The 17,166-nt window shown below is 46.9% G+C and overlaps 1 protein-coding gene across 1 annotated transcript in view; it reads left to right on the top strand.

Annotated features, from left to right (window-relative positions):
* Positions 1 to 17,166, top strand: part of RPAP1 (RNA polymerase II associated protein 1) — a 146,711-nt gene that overhangs the window by 35,922 nt on the left and 93,623 nt on the right. The window contains 2 exon segments of the mRNA XM_029597447.1: positions 12,537 to 12,681; positions 13,541 to 13,717. Coding sequence (XP_029453307.1) covers positions 12,537 to 12,681; positions 13,541 to 13,717 — 322 coding nt within the window.

The raw sequence follows: 17,166 nt of genomic DNA, 5'->3' as shown, positions 1-17,166 counted from the left end.
GAGGTTACAGGTTTTACTTGCTTGATCTTTCTCTGGTTAAGATTATAGTTTACAATTTTTTCCTGCTTTGATAACGATTATACTGAAGGGTCACAGGGGAAGCACTGTCCTGATATAGGACCCCTTTTGAGTTTTTCTCTGTCTCCATCTGCTGGAAAGGAGGCTCAACCCACTGTCTAGACTGATCCGTGGTGCTACAGGAACGAAAATTAGCAGGTAAGAACCAATTTTCCTTTACCCATTTATCATCTAATGGTCCAACTGACTCCCTCGCAGTTTTTTTTTTTATCTTGAATGTACCTGAAAAATTTTTATTATGAGTTTTTGCTTTCACGGAAAGCTTCTTTTCAAATACTATCTTTACCTTCCTTATCAATGCTTTGTATCTAACTTGCTGTTTCCTGTTTTCATCATTCAGATCCCTTTTTCCATTTTTTTTAAAGATGTTCTTTGCCTATTAATCAAGCTGACTTAGGGAATGGCCTTTGCTAATATTGGCATCAGTAGCATGGGATCTTCTTGGTACTTGCCAGGTTCTTGTGGCCTGGTTTGGCCTCTGTTGGAAACAGGATGCTGGGCTTGATGGTCCCTTGGTCTGACCCAGCATGGCACTTTCTTATATTCTTAGAATAGCCTCTCTCACCTCACCATTTAATCATGCCATCAGTTGTTTGGCCTTCCTTCCACCATTTTTAATGTGTGGAATATATTTGGTCTGGTTTTCCAAGGTGGTATTTTTAAACAAGGTCCATGCCTGATGTAAATTCTTAACCTTTGAAGCTGCTGTTTTCAGATTTTTCCTAACTATTTTCCTCAGTTTACCATAGTGTCCCTTTTGAAAGTTAAATGCTGTTGCAGTAGATTTCCTTAATGTCTCCCTCCATGTTATTAAGTCATATTTGATCATGTTATCACTATTGCCAAGTGGCCCAAACAATGTCGCCTCTCACACAAAATCCTATGTTCCATTAAGGACTGGGTCTAAAATAGCTTCTCTTGTTGGTTCTTGTACTAGCTGCTCCAAGAAGTAGTCATTTATTTGATCTAGAAATTTTACCTCTTCAGTATGTCCTGATGTGATATTTACCCAATCAATACTGGGGTAATTGAATCACTCATTATTACCGTGTTGCTAATTTTGTTAGCTTGCCTAATTTCTGTTAGCATTTCATTGTCTCTGGCCAAGCTAAAAGTCCAGCTTAAAGACTCATTTTGAGATTGTTTTTTAAATCCAAAAAATGTTAACTCTTAATGATCTTGACCATTTTATATTAACATGTTTTTACTGTATTGCTTAAATGATCCCTAGAAAATCTTATCTGTGTGTCTCATCTAGATTGTAAGCCTCATAGAGTAGAGACTGCTCTGTTTTATGTATCTGTAGAGTGCCTAATAGCACTGTAGAAATGTTAAGTAGTACTAGTATGGAGAAGCCAGTTTTACTGTGCTAACTGATCATTTAAATCAGTATAAAGGTAGACAATCAAATAGTTATAATAAATTAAATGAAATTTCAAAAAACAGCATATTTTTACATTAAAACAAAATACTCAAGCAGATATGGCCATGTTTTGGGAACAATGCTTGCATTGGGATGAATTACACAAAACTAAAAAGCAATAAAGTGTTAAAACAGGAGATATAATAAGGGGTCTGGGTAGTCTGTACACTTGTAAAATGGAAAAAATAGACACTATAAACTATATTTAAAGGGTTGAAAATTAAAAAAGTATCATATCAAACAATGTGCACACACAGATATTAATAAAAAAGCAAAACTACTGGGCACAGACTTGGATGAACAATGGCTTAATTAAAAAAATAACCTCACCTGGTTGACCTTAAACATTATGTGATGTGTGAGTTTGATGCCATATGATGTGTTAAATATATTTTTCATGTGCTATTTATGTATAATAATTGATGTACTGTTTTGCTTGTGCGTGTTTGATATGTGCTGTGTATTTGTATGTGTGACTTATTTTGTATATATATGGTTGCTCAAGGGCAGAAACAGAAAAACCCATTTATGCTCAGATAGCTGGTTTTAGTGCTATTTGTGGCACATTGGCTGGAAAAGCAAAATTGAGAGCGCAGGGCCAGGTATCCTGGGAGACAGGCAGGCGTGATGGATCTCCTCTTGCAGCCAAAGAGATGGATCATTAAGACAGAAACCCATTAATAGAAACTATCCATTACACTGCATCTTTGTTTTTAACAAGACAGACAAAAGAGATTCTCTGATTAGTATTTTTAAAAATAGCTAGTTTGTAGCTTCTTGTTTGCTGTGTGAACATAACATGTTCTTAATTACAGGGTTATTTTTCATGGTGGTTATCATCACGAACCTGTTACTGGGATGAATTGTTTTTCCCAATATAAGTCACAGAATCCTGTAAGGTGATCCATGCAATGACTGATTATATGTTCCTCTTCCTTGTATCAGTATTGTATTTTTTTGTGAACGTACAGAAATGGTTAACTGGTCATATATTTCTAATATATATGTCAAGGAATCAAATGATCTTAATTAAATTTGTAGGAACGACATGGAGTCAGCTCACATGTATGAGAGCTGCTCATACTAGCATCAGTAGCATTGGATAGACTTAGTTTTTGGGTACTTGCCAGGTACTTATAGCCTGGATTGGCCACTGTTGGAAACAGGATGCTGGGCTTGATGGACCCTTGGTCTGACCCAGTATGGCATGTTCTTCTGTTCTTATGTGCACTTTTATATATATTTTTTAAGGATTTTGCAAATAAAAATGACCCTTGATCATCCAATATAGTAACAAAGTTCAAAATTATCAAAGTGAGTGTGAAGGAACCAAATCAATACTTAGCTTATAATCCAGTCTTAAATGATACCCTGACATGAATTCATTTTTCGAACATCATCTACTTCAGGGGGCTTGATCCTTTTCTGATGTTGCCAACAAATGGTCGATCCGTATAGCATCTCGTTGAATTCTAAAAAACATGGGGGAACAGGAACAGTTTATAAACAGTCCGGAAATGATGTAAATATCAGCTGTTACAGACAAAACCCCTTGCAATTGGTCTTCACAATTAAATCAAAGAATAGCCAATAATGATTTCATTAAGACGCCGGGGAGCCAGCGAATCCCAATAAAAGATCCCAAATTGTTCCCTTTAAATAAGAAGCGCTTGTATATCACCTCCTCTGAGAGGCTGGTGTACTTGTTCCAATATTAACCAGCTCAGATCTTGAAAGCTGTGTGAAAATTATAAACAGTGAGCAATGAGGGGAGCAGTAATTTTGGCAGTATTAATACATCTTCTTTGTTTAGTCAATCAGACCCAAATACTACTTCCCTGTATGTACCCAGATCAGTCCAGGACAGCTAGGTTTTGCCTCCCCTCCAGCAGATGGAGACAGAAAAAGACTTCGCGGACTCTGTCCTATACCCCTGAGGTGCCACCTAGTGTCTGCCTGTATTTTTCTGTCTCCAGCAGATGGCGGAGGTCAAGTACCACACGGTGAGTTGCCATGGACTGAACACTTGGCATCCACACTATGGGCAACTCTCAAGTTAGAATGTTACACCCACGAGAAAAATAAATTCTAGGGAATGTTTGAAAGGTCTCATGTAGTGCCAACACTGGCCAGTGTGTCCGTAAAATCTGAACTGGGCATCTAAATGCTAAATAGCAGATGAAATTTAATGTGGACACGTACAAAGTAATACACTTAGGGAAAATTAATCCTAGCTATATGTACACAATATTGGGTTCTATATTAAGAGTAATCACCCAGGAAAACGATCTTGGAGTCACCATGAACAATGAGATCCAATTCAAAGGGGTTTGTCTGGATAACTTTTGAATTAGCTGGAAAAAAATACCTGATTCATTTAATTAGCTGGATAAAATTTATCCAGTTAACTCATTCACTAGATACAATTTTTCCAGATAAATTGGAGGCATTCTGGGGGCATTCCAGGGTGGAATTATCTTAGCTGGATAAGTTAAGATATAGGAAAATTGGTTCTTACCTGCTAATTTTCGTTCCTGTAATACCACTGATCAGTCCAGACCAGTGGGCTATGCATCCCTACCAGCGGATGGAGTCAGAGCAAACCTTTGGGCACTGCAACATAATCGAGAGTGCCACTTGCAGTCCCTCAGTATTGGCCTGTACTCAAGCCCAAACAACTAACCTTACTAACGGGCGAAGGGGGTTGGAACCGAAAACATAACTGTAAGCCAACTCGCCCATAACTAGACGACAAAACAATTTGACCACCTCGGAACCTGCGCCTTCAAGAGCATCTGCAGTAGGAAATTTTCTTCAGCAAATTTACATCTCAAGGCAGCCTTTCAGAGTCTAAAAAGGGAATGGGCCTCTGGCCTGATCTGTGGTATTACAGGAACGAAAATTAGTAAATAAGAACCAGTGTTCCTTTCCTGAACATACCCAGATCAGTCCAGGCCAGTTGGATGAACCCAAGCCACCCTACACTGGGGGGGGAACCTGAAAGACCCACGCACAGTACATGCTCACCGAAGGACGACTCATCTTGCGCCCTAACATCCAAACGATAATGCTTGGTGAAAGTGTGAAGGGAGGACCAAACCGCCGCCCTACAAATTTCCTGCAGCAAAAGAAACTGACACTCAGCCCAGGAAGTAGCCTGAACCCTATTGGAATGAGCCTCAGACACAAGGATGCCCGATGCCCTCGGGAGATGTAGGTGGAGCAAATTGCCTCCCTGATCCACCTAGAGATTGTAGCCTTAGAAGCTTTGTCGCCCTTCTTAGGACCTCCAAATAGGACAAATAGATGATCTGAGCGATGGAAATTATTGGTAACCTGACGGACATCTAAAAGATGAAGATCCCTCTCCTGAGGGGAATCCCGGGACTATTGCGAAAACCCTGGCAGTTCAACCGCCCGATTGACATGAAAGGCAGATACCACCTTGGGGTCAAAGGAAGGAACCGTTCGCAAGGAAACTCTATCATTGTAGATCCGCAGGAAAGGATCCTGGCAAGAGAAGGCCTGCAACTCTGAAATCCTTCGAGCAGAACAAAAAGCCACCAGAAAAATAGACTTCAAGGTCAAATCCTTCAATTGCGCTCTGCGTAAAGGCTCAAATGGGACTCCAGAAAGCACATGAAGCACCAAGTTTCAAATTCCAATCTGGACTCAAAGGACGGATGGGTAGTCATAAATTCTTGACCTCCTTAAGAAACCAGGTAATATCCGGGTGAGCAGCCAGAAAGCGACCGTGAAACCTGCCCCATAAGGCACCCAAAGCCGCCACCTGGACCCGAAGGGAATTGAACGCCAAGCCCTGTTGTGGGAAATCCAAAATCTGGGGAACATCCGTTGATAGAGGGTCTAAGGAGCGTTGAAGGCACCACCCTTCAAAAAGCTTCCAGACTCTGACATAGGTCATAGATGTAGCCGGCCGGACGTTTGTGCCTGAAGAAGAGTGGAAAAGACCTGAATACACCTTCATTCGCAAACCGCCACCTCTCAAAAGTCAAGCTGTGAGAGAGAAGTGTTCCTCCTGATCCGAAAATATGGGCCCCTGGCAGAGAAGACATGGAAGGTGAGCGAGCCGAAGGGGACCCTCCAGGGTGATCTGAACCAAATCTGCAAACCATGGTCGTCATGGCCATTCTGGAGCTACCAGAACTATAGTTCCTGGATGCAGTTTTATGTGTCGGAGAAGCCGACCAATGAGAGGCCAAGGAGGGAACGCATACAGAAGAATTCCCATGGGCCATGGACACACTAAGGCGTCTATTCCCACCGAGTCCACCTCCTTTCGTCGACTGAAGAAGCAATCTGTCTTCACACTGGCTTGTGTCACTATCAGATCCAACTGAGGCACTCCCCACCTGAAGCAAATGTGGTCCCACGCTTCGGGAGACAGCTCCCATTCTCCCGGATTGAGTTGTTGCCTGTTGAGGAAATCCTCTTGCACATTCTCCACCCCAGCGAGCCCTTTGAGATGACGCTCCGCCCAGGCGAACAAGCGCCTCGCTTCAAGTACCACTGCATGACTCCTCATCCCGCCTTGCCTGTTGATGTAAGCCACCATTGTCATGTTGTCTGAGAACACCCAGACCATTCTGTTTCTGACCAGGGGCAGGAACGCTTGTAGGGCTAGGTGGGCCGCTCTTGTCTCGAGCTGGTTGATAGACCTTGAGCTGACTTGTCTAAACAAACTGCTCCCCAGCCTGAGAGACTGGCATCCGTAGAGACCACAGTCCAGTCTGGTGGGTCCAAATAAACACCTTGCTCCAGATTGCTGCGTAAGAGCCACCACGACAGACTGGTTGTGGACTCTGGAAGAAGAGGCAATGGTAAATGGAACTGCTGCGACACAGGACTCCACCTGGACAACAGAGCACGCTGTAACGGTTGCATGTGAGCGAACACCCAAGGAACCAAATCCAAAGTGGAGGCCATGGACCCCAGGACTTGCAAGTGATGCCAAACTGCAGGAACTTCTCTCTCTGAAGAAGAGCCCTGACCTGTGATTGCAACTTCGTCACACGGTCCGCTGCCAGGAAGACCTTGCCTAGACAGGTATTGAAGCGCGCTCCCAAGTATACCAGAGACTGAGTGAGCTCCAAATGACTCTTCTGTACATTTATAATCCAGCCTAGTGAGCGTAAGGTGAACATCACCCTCTGGATTGATCTCTTGCAGACCTCCCTGACTTCGCTCGAATCGACCAGGTAAGGGAGAACCAGAATCCCCTCCTTGCGAAGGGCCGCCGCCGACACTACCACCATCACCATGACCTTGGTGAAGGTGCACGGAGCCGTCGCCAGGCCAACGGTTAGCGCTCGAAACTGGAAATGTTGGCCCAGTACCATGAATCGTAGGAAACCTCTGATGGTCCCACCTGATCAGGATGTGCAAATACGCCTCGGTGAGATCCAGGGACGTGAGATATTCCCCCTTGTATACCGTGGCTACCACCGTTCACAAAGTCTCCATGTGAAAACGGGGGATTCGAAGACACCGATTTACCTTCTGTAAATCTACAATGGGGCAAAAGGTGCCTTTTTTCTTGGGTACCACAAAGTACTCAGAGTACCTTTCCGTCCCTACTCTGCAAGGGGATCGGGAGCTATGTCCCTGAGATCAAGAAGCCACCATAAAGCCCCTTGCACGCCTCGCGCTTGCCACTTGAGACTACGCGAGACTCCACAAAGGCCTCCCGAACCGGGTGCAAAAATTCAAGAGTTTAATCTTCCCTGATCACCTCCAATGCCCACCGGTTCAAGGTAATCCTTGCCCACTCCGCGTAAAAGCTCAACAGTCTGCCTCCAACAGCTTCTACATCGGAATGGGCACCCCTGGCCTCATTGGGAGGGCTTCCCACTCCCTGACCCCATGGCCAGCGGTCTCTCTGCCTGGGCGGCGGCCACCATGAAAGGACTGCTGGCACCCCGGGGCTTGCTTAGGTACAGAAGGTGTCAATAGTCTACTGAAATCTGCACTAATCTCGAAATGAGCTCAAGGGGGAAACACCTTTCTAGAAGGCTTTCTATCCTCTGGTAATCTGTTGTCCTTGGACTCCCCCAGCAACTTACCAGTTGGTCCAGTTCCTCCCTGAAAAGAAGCTTGCCCTTAAAGGGGAGGGTTACAAAGCTGGGACCTGGAAGACAAATCTGCTGACCAATTTTACAACCAAAGGAGTCTACGGGCCACTACTGCGGACACCATGCTATGTGCGGAGGTATGCACCAAATCATACAGAGCGTCCGCCACATATGCAGTGCCTGCTTCTAGATGCAAGGGCCCACTACTGCCAGCACTTGAAGCAGATGAGGCCTCCTGAACCCAGCACAGACATACCCTCTGCATGAGGCTGGCACAAACCGCCGCCCGAAGACTCAGAGAGGAGACCTCAAAGACCCATTTTAGCTGGATCTCCAGCTTGCGGCCCTGCATGTCCTTCAAAGCGGCAGCCCCAGCCACGGGAATGGTAGTCTTCTTTGTCATGGCAGACATCGCCGTGTCCACCTTAGGGGACCTTAAGAAGATCCAAAATGTCCTGCGATAGGGGGTTGTTGTGTCTGTCGGTGCCCGACACCCTCTCTTCGTCCTCCTTACCTCTCTGGCGCCTCCCTCTCTGTCCGTGGGAAGATTAGCTGTTGCGGCGTTCTGGCCACAAGTCCTCTGGCATTCCTGGACCGTCTTGACGCTGCTATCCGGCCATATTCCTGGAGGCCTAGGGGTGCCGCGCGCGCGGCACGGCCCCGACTGAAAGTACCGGCGATGGCGCGAACCTCGGGGGCGTCTCCCGAAGATGATGTCACCCCGCTACGGATATTTAAGGTCTCAGTATTTGCCTAACAGATCGCGTTAGCAAGGGTTTCACTACCTAAGCTACTTTGCCTCCTTGGAGACTTACCAGAGGTACCCGCTCCGCGGGGGCCTCGCTCTCCATTGTTTTTCAGGTGACCAGTCTGGAAGTGGTACTCACTCCTCGAGGGCCCTTGTCCCAGACTTGCTCCGTATGCTCTTTTGCCTGGAAGTCATCACCAGCAACTATATCAACTACATCAGTAAGTTATCATCGTTCTCTCAGAGCTTCCTGGAACCAGGTACTCGATCCTCGAGGGCCTATTCATTCCAGCTCCTGGGCATCATTGGGACATTGTGTGAGTGTTACCATCTGCATACCCTGCCTACTCACTATATCTCAAGTTTCTCTACAGCTCAGCCTCCAGGGATCGCCGTTCCAGTATCTGAGGGACTACAGCCCAGCCAGGCTTACCAGCTCACTACTGCCATCTCTGGTGGTTCAGTATACTGTCTAATAAAAGAACTAGTGTGGGTTTGTCTCCCTAACTCTGAGCCTGACCGGTGGTCACTCTCGGGATCATTCCCTGAGGACGTGGTCATCTGCCACCGGCCCAAGGATCCACCCACAACTCTCCTATCTGATTGCTCCTCCCATCAGGCAACAGATCCTGAACAGGGGTAACTCTTTGCCATTGCTCTGCCCACCTTCAAGCCCACATCTGGAGAGTCCCACTCCCGGTTCACCAGCTTGCGGATTTTCTTCGGCAAAGGGAAGGATGTCGTTGGCACCCGAATCCTATCTAGGACCGGGTTAACCCCCTCGCTGTCTGACACGTCCTGAGAAACCTTAACCCTCAGGATCTCCAAACCTTGGTGGATAAGTGGCCATAGCTCCTCACGCTTAAACAAGCACACTACACTGGGATCGTGACCTTCCGAAGATGGGAGCTCGTCCGGATCCTGGTCGTCTTGGGTCCCATCACCCAGATCATGACCAAGCTTAGGATCCTGACCCACTCCTGAATCTGGAGCTCCAGCCTGCGGGACTGGCGACCTATCATCGGCTACTGGCTCCTGCAGGTCCCCCGGCCTGCAAGATCGCGAACGTTGCTGGAGATCTGAGGGACCCCTGGATGCCCGCTTGGGCTGAAGTTCTGAAGGATCCCCCGGATGTGCTGCTCTCTTCAACACCGCCTGCTTTCCTGGCCAGGAAAGCCTGGTGAAGCAGAAGAACGAACTCCAGGGAGAACTCCCCTGGGACCTCATCTCCCTGGCCAGGGCGGTCATGCAGTGCTGGGTCCTCCCCAAAGGAGCAATCCAGCTCTACAGGGGATAAAATGGGGGGGGATTCCTCTTCTTGTGACCTCCGACACGGGCCACCCCCCCTGCAGAAGAGGACACCGGCCCAGCTGACCGGAGCCCTTGTTTTCGTATCCTTCTGCCCACAGAGGATCCCTTCTGCCCAGAGCTGCAGTCAGAACAGAGGGCATTAGCATCCAGCGCCTGCCCTGTCACGCCACATGCGTGGCAGGCCACCATCTTGGATCATGGCACCATTGCCCTTCCCACACAGCCACGCAGTTGCTGGCAAAAAAGAGATGGTCGGGCCGGGAAGCCTCCGAAAGTCGTCCGAAGCTAAAAATAAATGCTCCCTCAAGGCAGGTCACTTCGCTTTTCGCGACCCCACTGATGAGACTCGCACCATGCAAATGCGCTTTCTCTCTCGAGTGAGGGCCCCCCCCCCCCCCCCCAACCTGCCTGGAGCCCCAGGTCGTCGATGAGTCCCATGGGGCTCTAGCTCCACACCACTCCCGCTGGCTTGCAGCTAAGCTGACAAGGCCCGTCCCTGGCACAGACTCTGCTTACCTCAAGCTTGATTTCTTTCTTTCTTTTTTTTTTTTTTTGTAACTTTATCCAGTTACCCCTGGAGTCTGCAGGATCAGGGAGAAGAAGGAGCAGCTTCAGTGGTCGAGAGAAACCAGGAGCCCCTGGCTATCAAAAGCCATGGACCACTGCGGACAAGACTCAGGCAGGGGTTGTCCAACCCCCCTCCCCCTCCCCGGTCACCTGGCTTCCACTGAGGGAAGGCCCACTAAGGTGCCTAACACCTCAGGGAGCTCTATTACTCACCACCAACTACTCTAACTACCAGTAGAAACTTTCCCTGGTTTTTTTTGGGGGTGGTTTAACTAACAGACTGCAGGAGTGCACCTCTACCATCTGCTGGAGTCAGAGGAATACTGAGGGACTGATGTGGGCACTCTCGGTTATGTTGCAGTGCCCAAAGTTGTGTTCTCTAACTCCATCTGCTTGTAGGGATGCATAACTCACTGGTCTGGACTGATCTGGGTATGTTAAGGAATCAGAGTTAGCTGAATAAGTTATCCAGCTAAGTCTGGATGTACCTCAGAGCAGGGATAATGTTATCTGGATAATTTGACCTTATTTGACTATATTCAAATTATATAGCTGGCTAAGTTTTAAAAAAAAAAAAAAAGCTTACGGGCCCAGTTCTCCACCACACTAATGTGTGAAAGTAATGTTAGGCATTACACCTGATGTCCTCCTCCCACCCCAAGGCTCCCAAAAGCTAGTAATAAAATTGCATGTCTCTTGGTCCAAAGCCAACTCAACCTCCTTCCTCCCCTGTGCTTTCTTAAAACATAATCGTTTGGGACCCGCAAAAACCCAGGGCTGCTGGGATTGCGGGTACAATTGTACTTGTACTTCCAGAGTTGTCAAAGCAACCTTTAGAAACTGTCAAGAGCGCCATGATGGTACCGCAATCCTGGCGGCCCTTGGTGGATTTTGGGGGTTGTGGGGAGGTGGCAGAGATGAGGGGGCCTGGAGATTAGTTTGTTTAGAGAGAACGCATGGAGGAAGGTGGTTTGGGGGGGTCTCTTGGGCCGATAGGCCTGCAACTGTTTTACTGTCTCTTTTGTTCATGCATAAATCTATGGTGATCGCACTTTTATTGTGTGCAGTTCTGGTCATCCCATCTCAAGAAAGATATAGCGGATCTAGAAAAGATACAGAAAAGGGTAACAAAAATGATAAAGGGGATGGAATGGCTGACTTATGAAGAATGGGCAGACAAGATAGGACTCTTCAGCTTGAAGAAAGTTGACTGAGAGGGGATATGATAGGTGTATAAAATCATGAGTGGGGTGAACAGGTAGATAAGGTTCAGTTATTTAGCCCTAAGACTCGGGAAAACTAGCAGGTAGCAGATTTAAACAAATTAGAGAAGGTAGTTTTTCACTCTGTGCACAAGTAGACTGTGGAATTAGTTGCTGGAGGATATGCACAAGGTATCTAGCATAGCTGAGTTTAGTAGAGGTTTGGACAAGTTCCTGGAGGAAAAGTTCATCAACAGTTATTAGCCAGTTGGACTCCCTTATTCCTACGAGTGAGCAACAAGGAGTTGGATCTACTCTTTGGGATCTCCTGGTTACTTCTGATGACCCAGATTGGCCACTGTCTGAGAGGGGATGCTGGGTTTGATGAAGTTTGGTCTGACTCATCATGGCATATCTTATGGTGGTACGTTCTTAAACGGTGCCCACCTTGTGTATCCAAACACACTGCATCTCCTTGTCCTGGGAAGGCTGGGCATGTCTGGGCAGATAGGAATCTTGAGCCCATGCTTGTATTGAGCTCTCTGTCAGTGTAGACATGTTTTATCCGTTGCTGCCGTTGTCGGTGTGGCTGTGGCGATGGATGTTGGGCTGTAATTACTAGTCCGTTATTATCAAATTTGCCCTCTGCTTGGTACCCTCTCAGTTGATTAAGGACATTTTTGTATTTTGGGTGAAATATATTACTACTATGATAAATTTACACAGCATGTTTAAAAGATTTCTTCACAAAACCAAGAGCGATTGAAAATGTGAGGAATCAAAGTTGGAAGGTAGGTACATGTTTTCATGGAAATCGTTCTTTCAGCAGCTGTATGATAAGATTATTAAATGCTTTCACTCTCACAGCCGCTGAAGGTTTCCACTCCTGCCTATTGGCAGTTAATGGATCGGTTCTCAGCTTTCACATGAGGTCAGCCATGAAAGAAAATGTTAATTTATTTGCAGAAATATCACCTTTTATATTTAATATGTGGTAGGGATTAGACTTGCTAGGCCCTCCTCAGACGTCCAATGTTTTGTCACAATATCTTTGGGAGATGCCGAGACTATTAAGTGTTGCCTGAGCAGTTTCTCTCTCTTACTCCCTCCTGCAGGAGAAAACAGCATGCGGGAGAAGCATTTTTGCACAGAAAGCAGCTGCTAAAAGGGGCAGCTGGGGCCGCCATGATGTCTGTACCTGGTGCTGGGACAAACCAGCTGACTGCAGAAGCGACTGTTCCAGACACCAGCTGTCCCCTTAGAGTTGCACCGAGTGCTCCATTTCAGAGCGGTGGCAAGGGTGAGTCACGCAGCAGCTGAGGCTCCCAGACTAGACTTAGGGAGCCTTCATGTCGTTCAACCTAATTAGCTTTGTGACTATATATAAGTGAGGAAGAATTCTCCTTACTTTTTGTAGAAAAATGGCACGGGCTCTTTAATAAGCATAAAGTCAATATTCAAAAGGTTTTGTCTAGCTAACTTTTGAATTTCCCTCCCTGCCGAGGGGCTGAATTTTAACCAGGTAAGTTGCCAGTAGACCAGTCAATGCCCGAGTGCCATGACTAAATTAACCACTAATTGCTTGTAGCTGAAGAAACTGTCAGCACTTAGTATTCAGCAGAATGGAAGCAGGTAACAGCCTCTTCTGCTCCCGCTTTGCTTTCAATAAAGTTTTAGGGTTGAAGCGCTTGGGGGTTTGAATTTTTGGAAAAGGGTTTGATCGATTTATTTATTTATTTATTTATTTATTTATTTATTTATTTTGAAGGTGCCAGTTGGATTGTGGGATCAATGCTGCTTGCCTTAGAACAGTTTTAAATTATATTGGGGCTTGGGTGTTCATATTAGGGGGCATGAGGTGGGGATTGATTGCTGCTCAGCTGTTAGTCTTTTTTTTTTTTTGTTGCAAGTATTCATAAATTGGTGAGTGGCAAAGTTACCTGCAGAACTTTATCTGGTTAACTTTATCCATATATATTCAGCAGATAAGTGCTGCTGAATATTCAGCTTAAGTTATCTGGGTAACTTTTATACAGATAACATCTCTGCTTGCTGGCTTACTACATATTGATGTGAGTGTGTCTTAGACCTGCAATAATTAGAGTTGTGGATTTTGTAGATGATTCCAGGGGCATAGGAAGCAGCCATGGTCCTTGTCTCATTACTGGAAAGGGTCTCCAAGGGTTGGAGGGAGAGGTGGAAGCACAAAGGATCCATGAGGAGAACTTGCAAAGACTGCACTCCATGCCTCAAGAGGAGATCTTCCATGAACAAGAGAAACTGCTGACTCAGCTTGGTATGATCTATCACTTTCTATATAGACTTAAACAAGGATGAGCTCCATTTTTAAAAAATGTCATAGGAAGAAAATAGAATCAACTGTTTCTGTATGTTCCTAAATATAACTCTTCTTGAGCTACCAATCAATGAAGGGGTGTGAGTTAATTGTAAATAAATAAAATAATTGTTAGTTTAGTTAGTTTAATTTATTTGATAAATTGTATTTCTTAAATTTATTTATTTATTTTGAAGAGTTTTTATATAAGTTTTAAATAAAGTCAAAGCAATATACAATAAAAATATAAATGGCAACATATTGAGTCAGCAACAAAAGACAATTATAAACTAGTAGAAAACATAGTACACACACGAAACAGGAACAAAATTGGAATAAACAATTTACGTAAAAATAAATAAAACAGACAGTAAAAATAATATAGTAAGATTTAAGTAAACTTAAAAAAATAAAATACCCCCCCCCCCAATAACATATGTTACTGATTTCCAACAGATCAACGTACGTTTTGCATTGGCTGCCAGTTCAGTGACATGTCAGTATAAAATTCAGTACTGATACATAATCTATCAAGACTTGACTCTTTCCCATAGGTGAATGTGCTGTGCAGGTGTATAATCCGTCTTGGGCTCGTCATTCTTTACATTGAGGTCTATAGATGTTCCCTCCCCCAAAATGGCATGTGTGGTTGAGACGAGAGATAAGGCCTTTTCATGTCACTGCCCCAGTTATATGGAACTTTTGTCCAGAAAGTCTAAGGCTTATGGACTGCTCTAAGACTTTTAAAATCCAGCTGAAAACATGGGGTCCATTTTCAAGTTGCTATGTGGCTCGGCTAGTAACCAGATAAATATATCTGGCTAACTAGCAGGATATATTCAGTAGTGTGCCACTCAATATACCCAGCTATCTTAAAGTTAGCTGGTTATATCTAACCAGCTAACTTTAGGACAGCCCTACAGCCCGAACAGAGTTAGTTGCATAACCTATGCGGCTAATTCTGCTCCTCCTCTGAACGCCTCTTGCCTGCCCACGCAATGCCCTCTTCTTAGCTGGCTAAAATCTACCCGGGTATCTGGTTACCTGGCTAGAATTTATCTGGATAAGGGCTATATAAGTATAACTATTACATTGTCCATCTAAATGGCTTTTGAATATGTGCCTCATTATTTTTCCAGCAGGCTATACATAAGTGTACTGTTGCTTTTGGTCGGTTAAGAGTCTTCTGTTTTTAATGTATTTTATGTACTTTAATTTGTAAATGATTTATTATGTATGTTGCTTTGTACACTGTTTAGTTTTTGATAGGTGGTTTATAGATAAAGATAATATTCTGTGGATGCATGGGGCACAGATGAAGACCACCAAACATAGAGGATAGTTTGACTTTCCCTGTACGTACCCGGATCAGTCCAGACACCTGGGTTGTGACTCCGCACCAGCAGGTGGAGACAGAGTAAAACTTGTCGGGCTCCCTACATATAGTAAGGTGCCACCCACAGCCCCTCAGTCTTTCTCTGTCTCCAGCAGATGGGGCAGGTCCACCCACAGTCTCTGGGATCCCTGGGTTGGATTAGTTAGTCAGGGATAGTTAAAAAAAAAACAAAAAACAAAACCATATAAGAAAAAAAGAGGATAGCGGATTCCTTTTTTTTTATTTAAAAAAAAAAAAAAAAAAAAAAAAGAAGGTAGAAGAAATTTTAGAGGCTCCTGTTCGAGGTGTCTCCCAGGGGGGTTGCCAGATCCTGAGGGGATCATCCTCCCCTGGTAGAGGCCGCTGCTGGGGTCGAGGACCCGGCCTTTCTGGCAGCAGTGTAGGGGGTGACACCGGGGAGCCCGGTTCACTCACCCCCGGTGGAGCTCGGAGGCCTTCAGGACCGTGGACAGCGGATAAGTACAAAAAAAAAAAAAAAAAAAGAGTTTTCTTTATTTTCTGCGCCGGCTCTCTCTCTCTCTCCCGCTCGTTCAGGGCGTTTTTGTGTTTAGTTGCGGCGGCGTCTTGGTAGTTTTTAGTCTCCGGCCGAGATGCCTGTGGGTCTGCCTGCCGCGCGTGCGGCTCCGCGCGCACGCGAGTTTCGCGGGACGGCATGTGCTCTGCCTGCCTCGCCGGAGGCGAGGGACCGTCCGGGGGCGATCGGGGGGGGTCGGACCCGGGCGTCCCGTTCGCCGCCGCGCGTGGTTGCAGTACAGGAGGGGGGGCCGGATCCGTTCCCGCTTAGCGCGGGAACGGCGGCCATTTTGTCTTCGGTCCACGAGGCAGCTAAAAGAGCTATGGATCATGGCGCCCAGCCTCCTCCTCTCTCTCCCCAGCCTCGGGCCTCAGCGGGGGCGCCTCGGGGTACCCCCGATTCGGCAAATTGGGGCTCGGAGGAGGAGCACTCGGACTCGGAGGAGTCTTTTTCGGAGGATTTTCATTTTTGTTAAAAAAGCTGGCGAAGTATCAGAGGGAGCGGCGCAGGCACGGGAAGGTGCCCGGAGCTGAAGATGGACGTTCTCGCTCCCGGAAGAGGTCGGCCCGCCCTAGGGACATATCGGTGCCCCCGAAGGACAAGCGTCAGGCGCGAGGCGCGCCCCAGGACGCGGATTCGGAGTCCACTTCCTCGGAGGAGGAACGGTCGGTCTCAGGGGCGCCTGGAGGGCCCGAGGGGCCCGATGATCAGGGTCCAGCGCAGCCGGGCGCGGGCAAGGGTGCGCTGACGGGGGATGGGGACGACCCCAAGGTCGTCCGCCTCTTTAAGAGGGAGGAGCTTTCCCCTCTCATTCCAGCGATCCTCGATGAAATTGGAGTGGAGGCCCCACCGGTGGAAACCCGCCAGGGGCCTAAGATGGACCCGGTGCTTCTGGGGCTCGCGGGCCCTACAGTGGCGTTCCCTTTCCATTTTTCTGCGTCCGACATTCTGTTCCGAGAATGGGACACCCCGGAGCTGGGCCTCAAGGTAAGTAAGGCCATGGATAAGCTGTATCCTCTGCCGGAGGATGCCTTGGAGCTCCTGCGGCTTCCTCGCGTGGATGCCGCCGTGTCGGCGGTCACTAAGAGGTCAACCATTCCCGTCACAGGCGCTACGGCGCTGCGGGATGTCCAGGATCGGAAGCTGGAGGTACAGCTCAAGAAAGTGTTCGAGGTGTCAGCCCTGGGAGTCAGGGCGGCCATTTGCAGCAATTTTGCGTTGCGGGCCGGGCTCCACTGGGCCCAGACCCTACAAGCGAATGCTGGTCTCTCAGAAGGGGAGGCTGCTCAGGCGGATCTTCTGGAGGCGGTAATCGCTTACCGCGCTGATGCCATGCACGATCTGCTGCGCACCTCGGCCAGGGCTATGGTGTCGGCGGTGTCAGCTCGACGTCTTCTTTGGCTCCGAAACTGGGGCGGCTTGACGGTACGTCTAAGGCTCATCTCGGCGCATTGCCTTTTAAGGGGAAGTTGCTCTTTGGGAAGCAGCTGGATGATATCA

This window comes from Rhinatrema bivittatum, chromosome 4 (assembly GCF_901001135.1).
Source record: "Rhinatrema bivittatum chromosome 4, aRhiBiv1.1, whole genome shotgun sequence".
Classification (NCBI taxonomy): Eukaryota; Metazoa; Chordata; class Amphibia; order Gymnophiona; family Rhinatrematidae; genus Rhinatrema; species Rhinatrema bivittatum.
The sequence above is the reverse complement of the archived record's forward strand: the minus strand, read 5'-3'. Positions and strand labels throughout refer to the sequence as shown.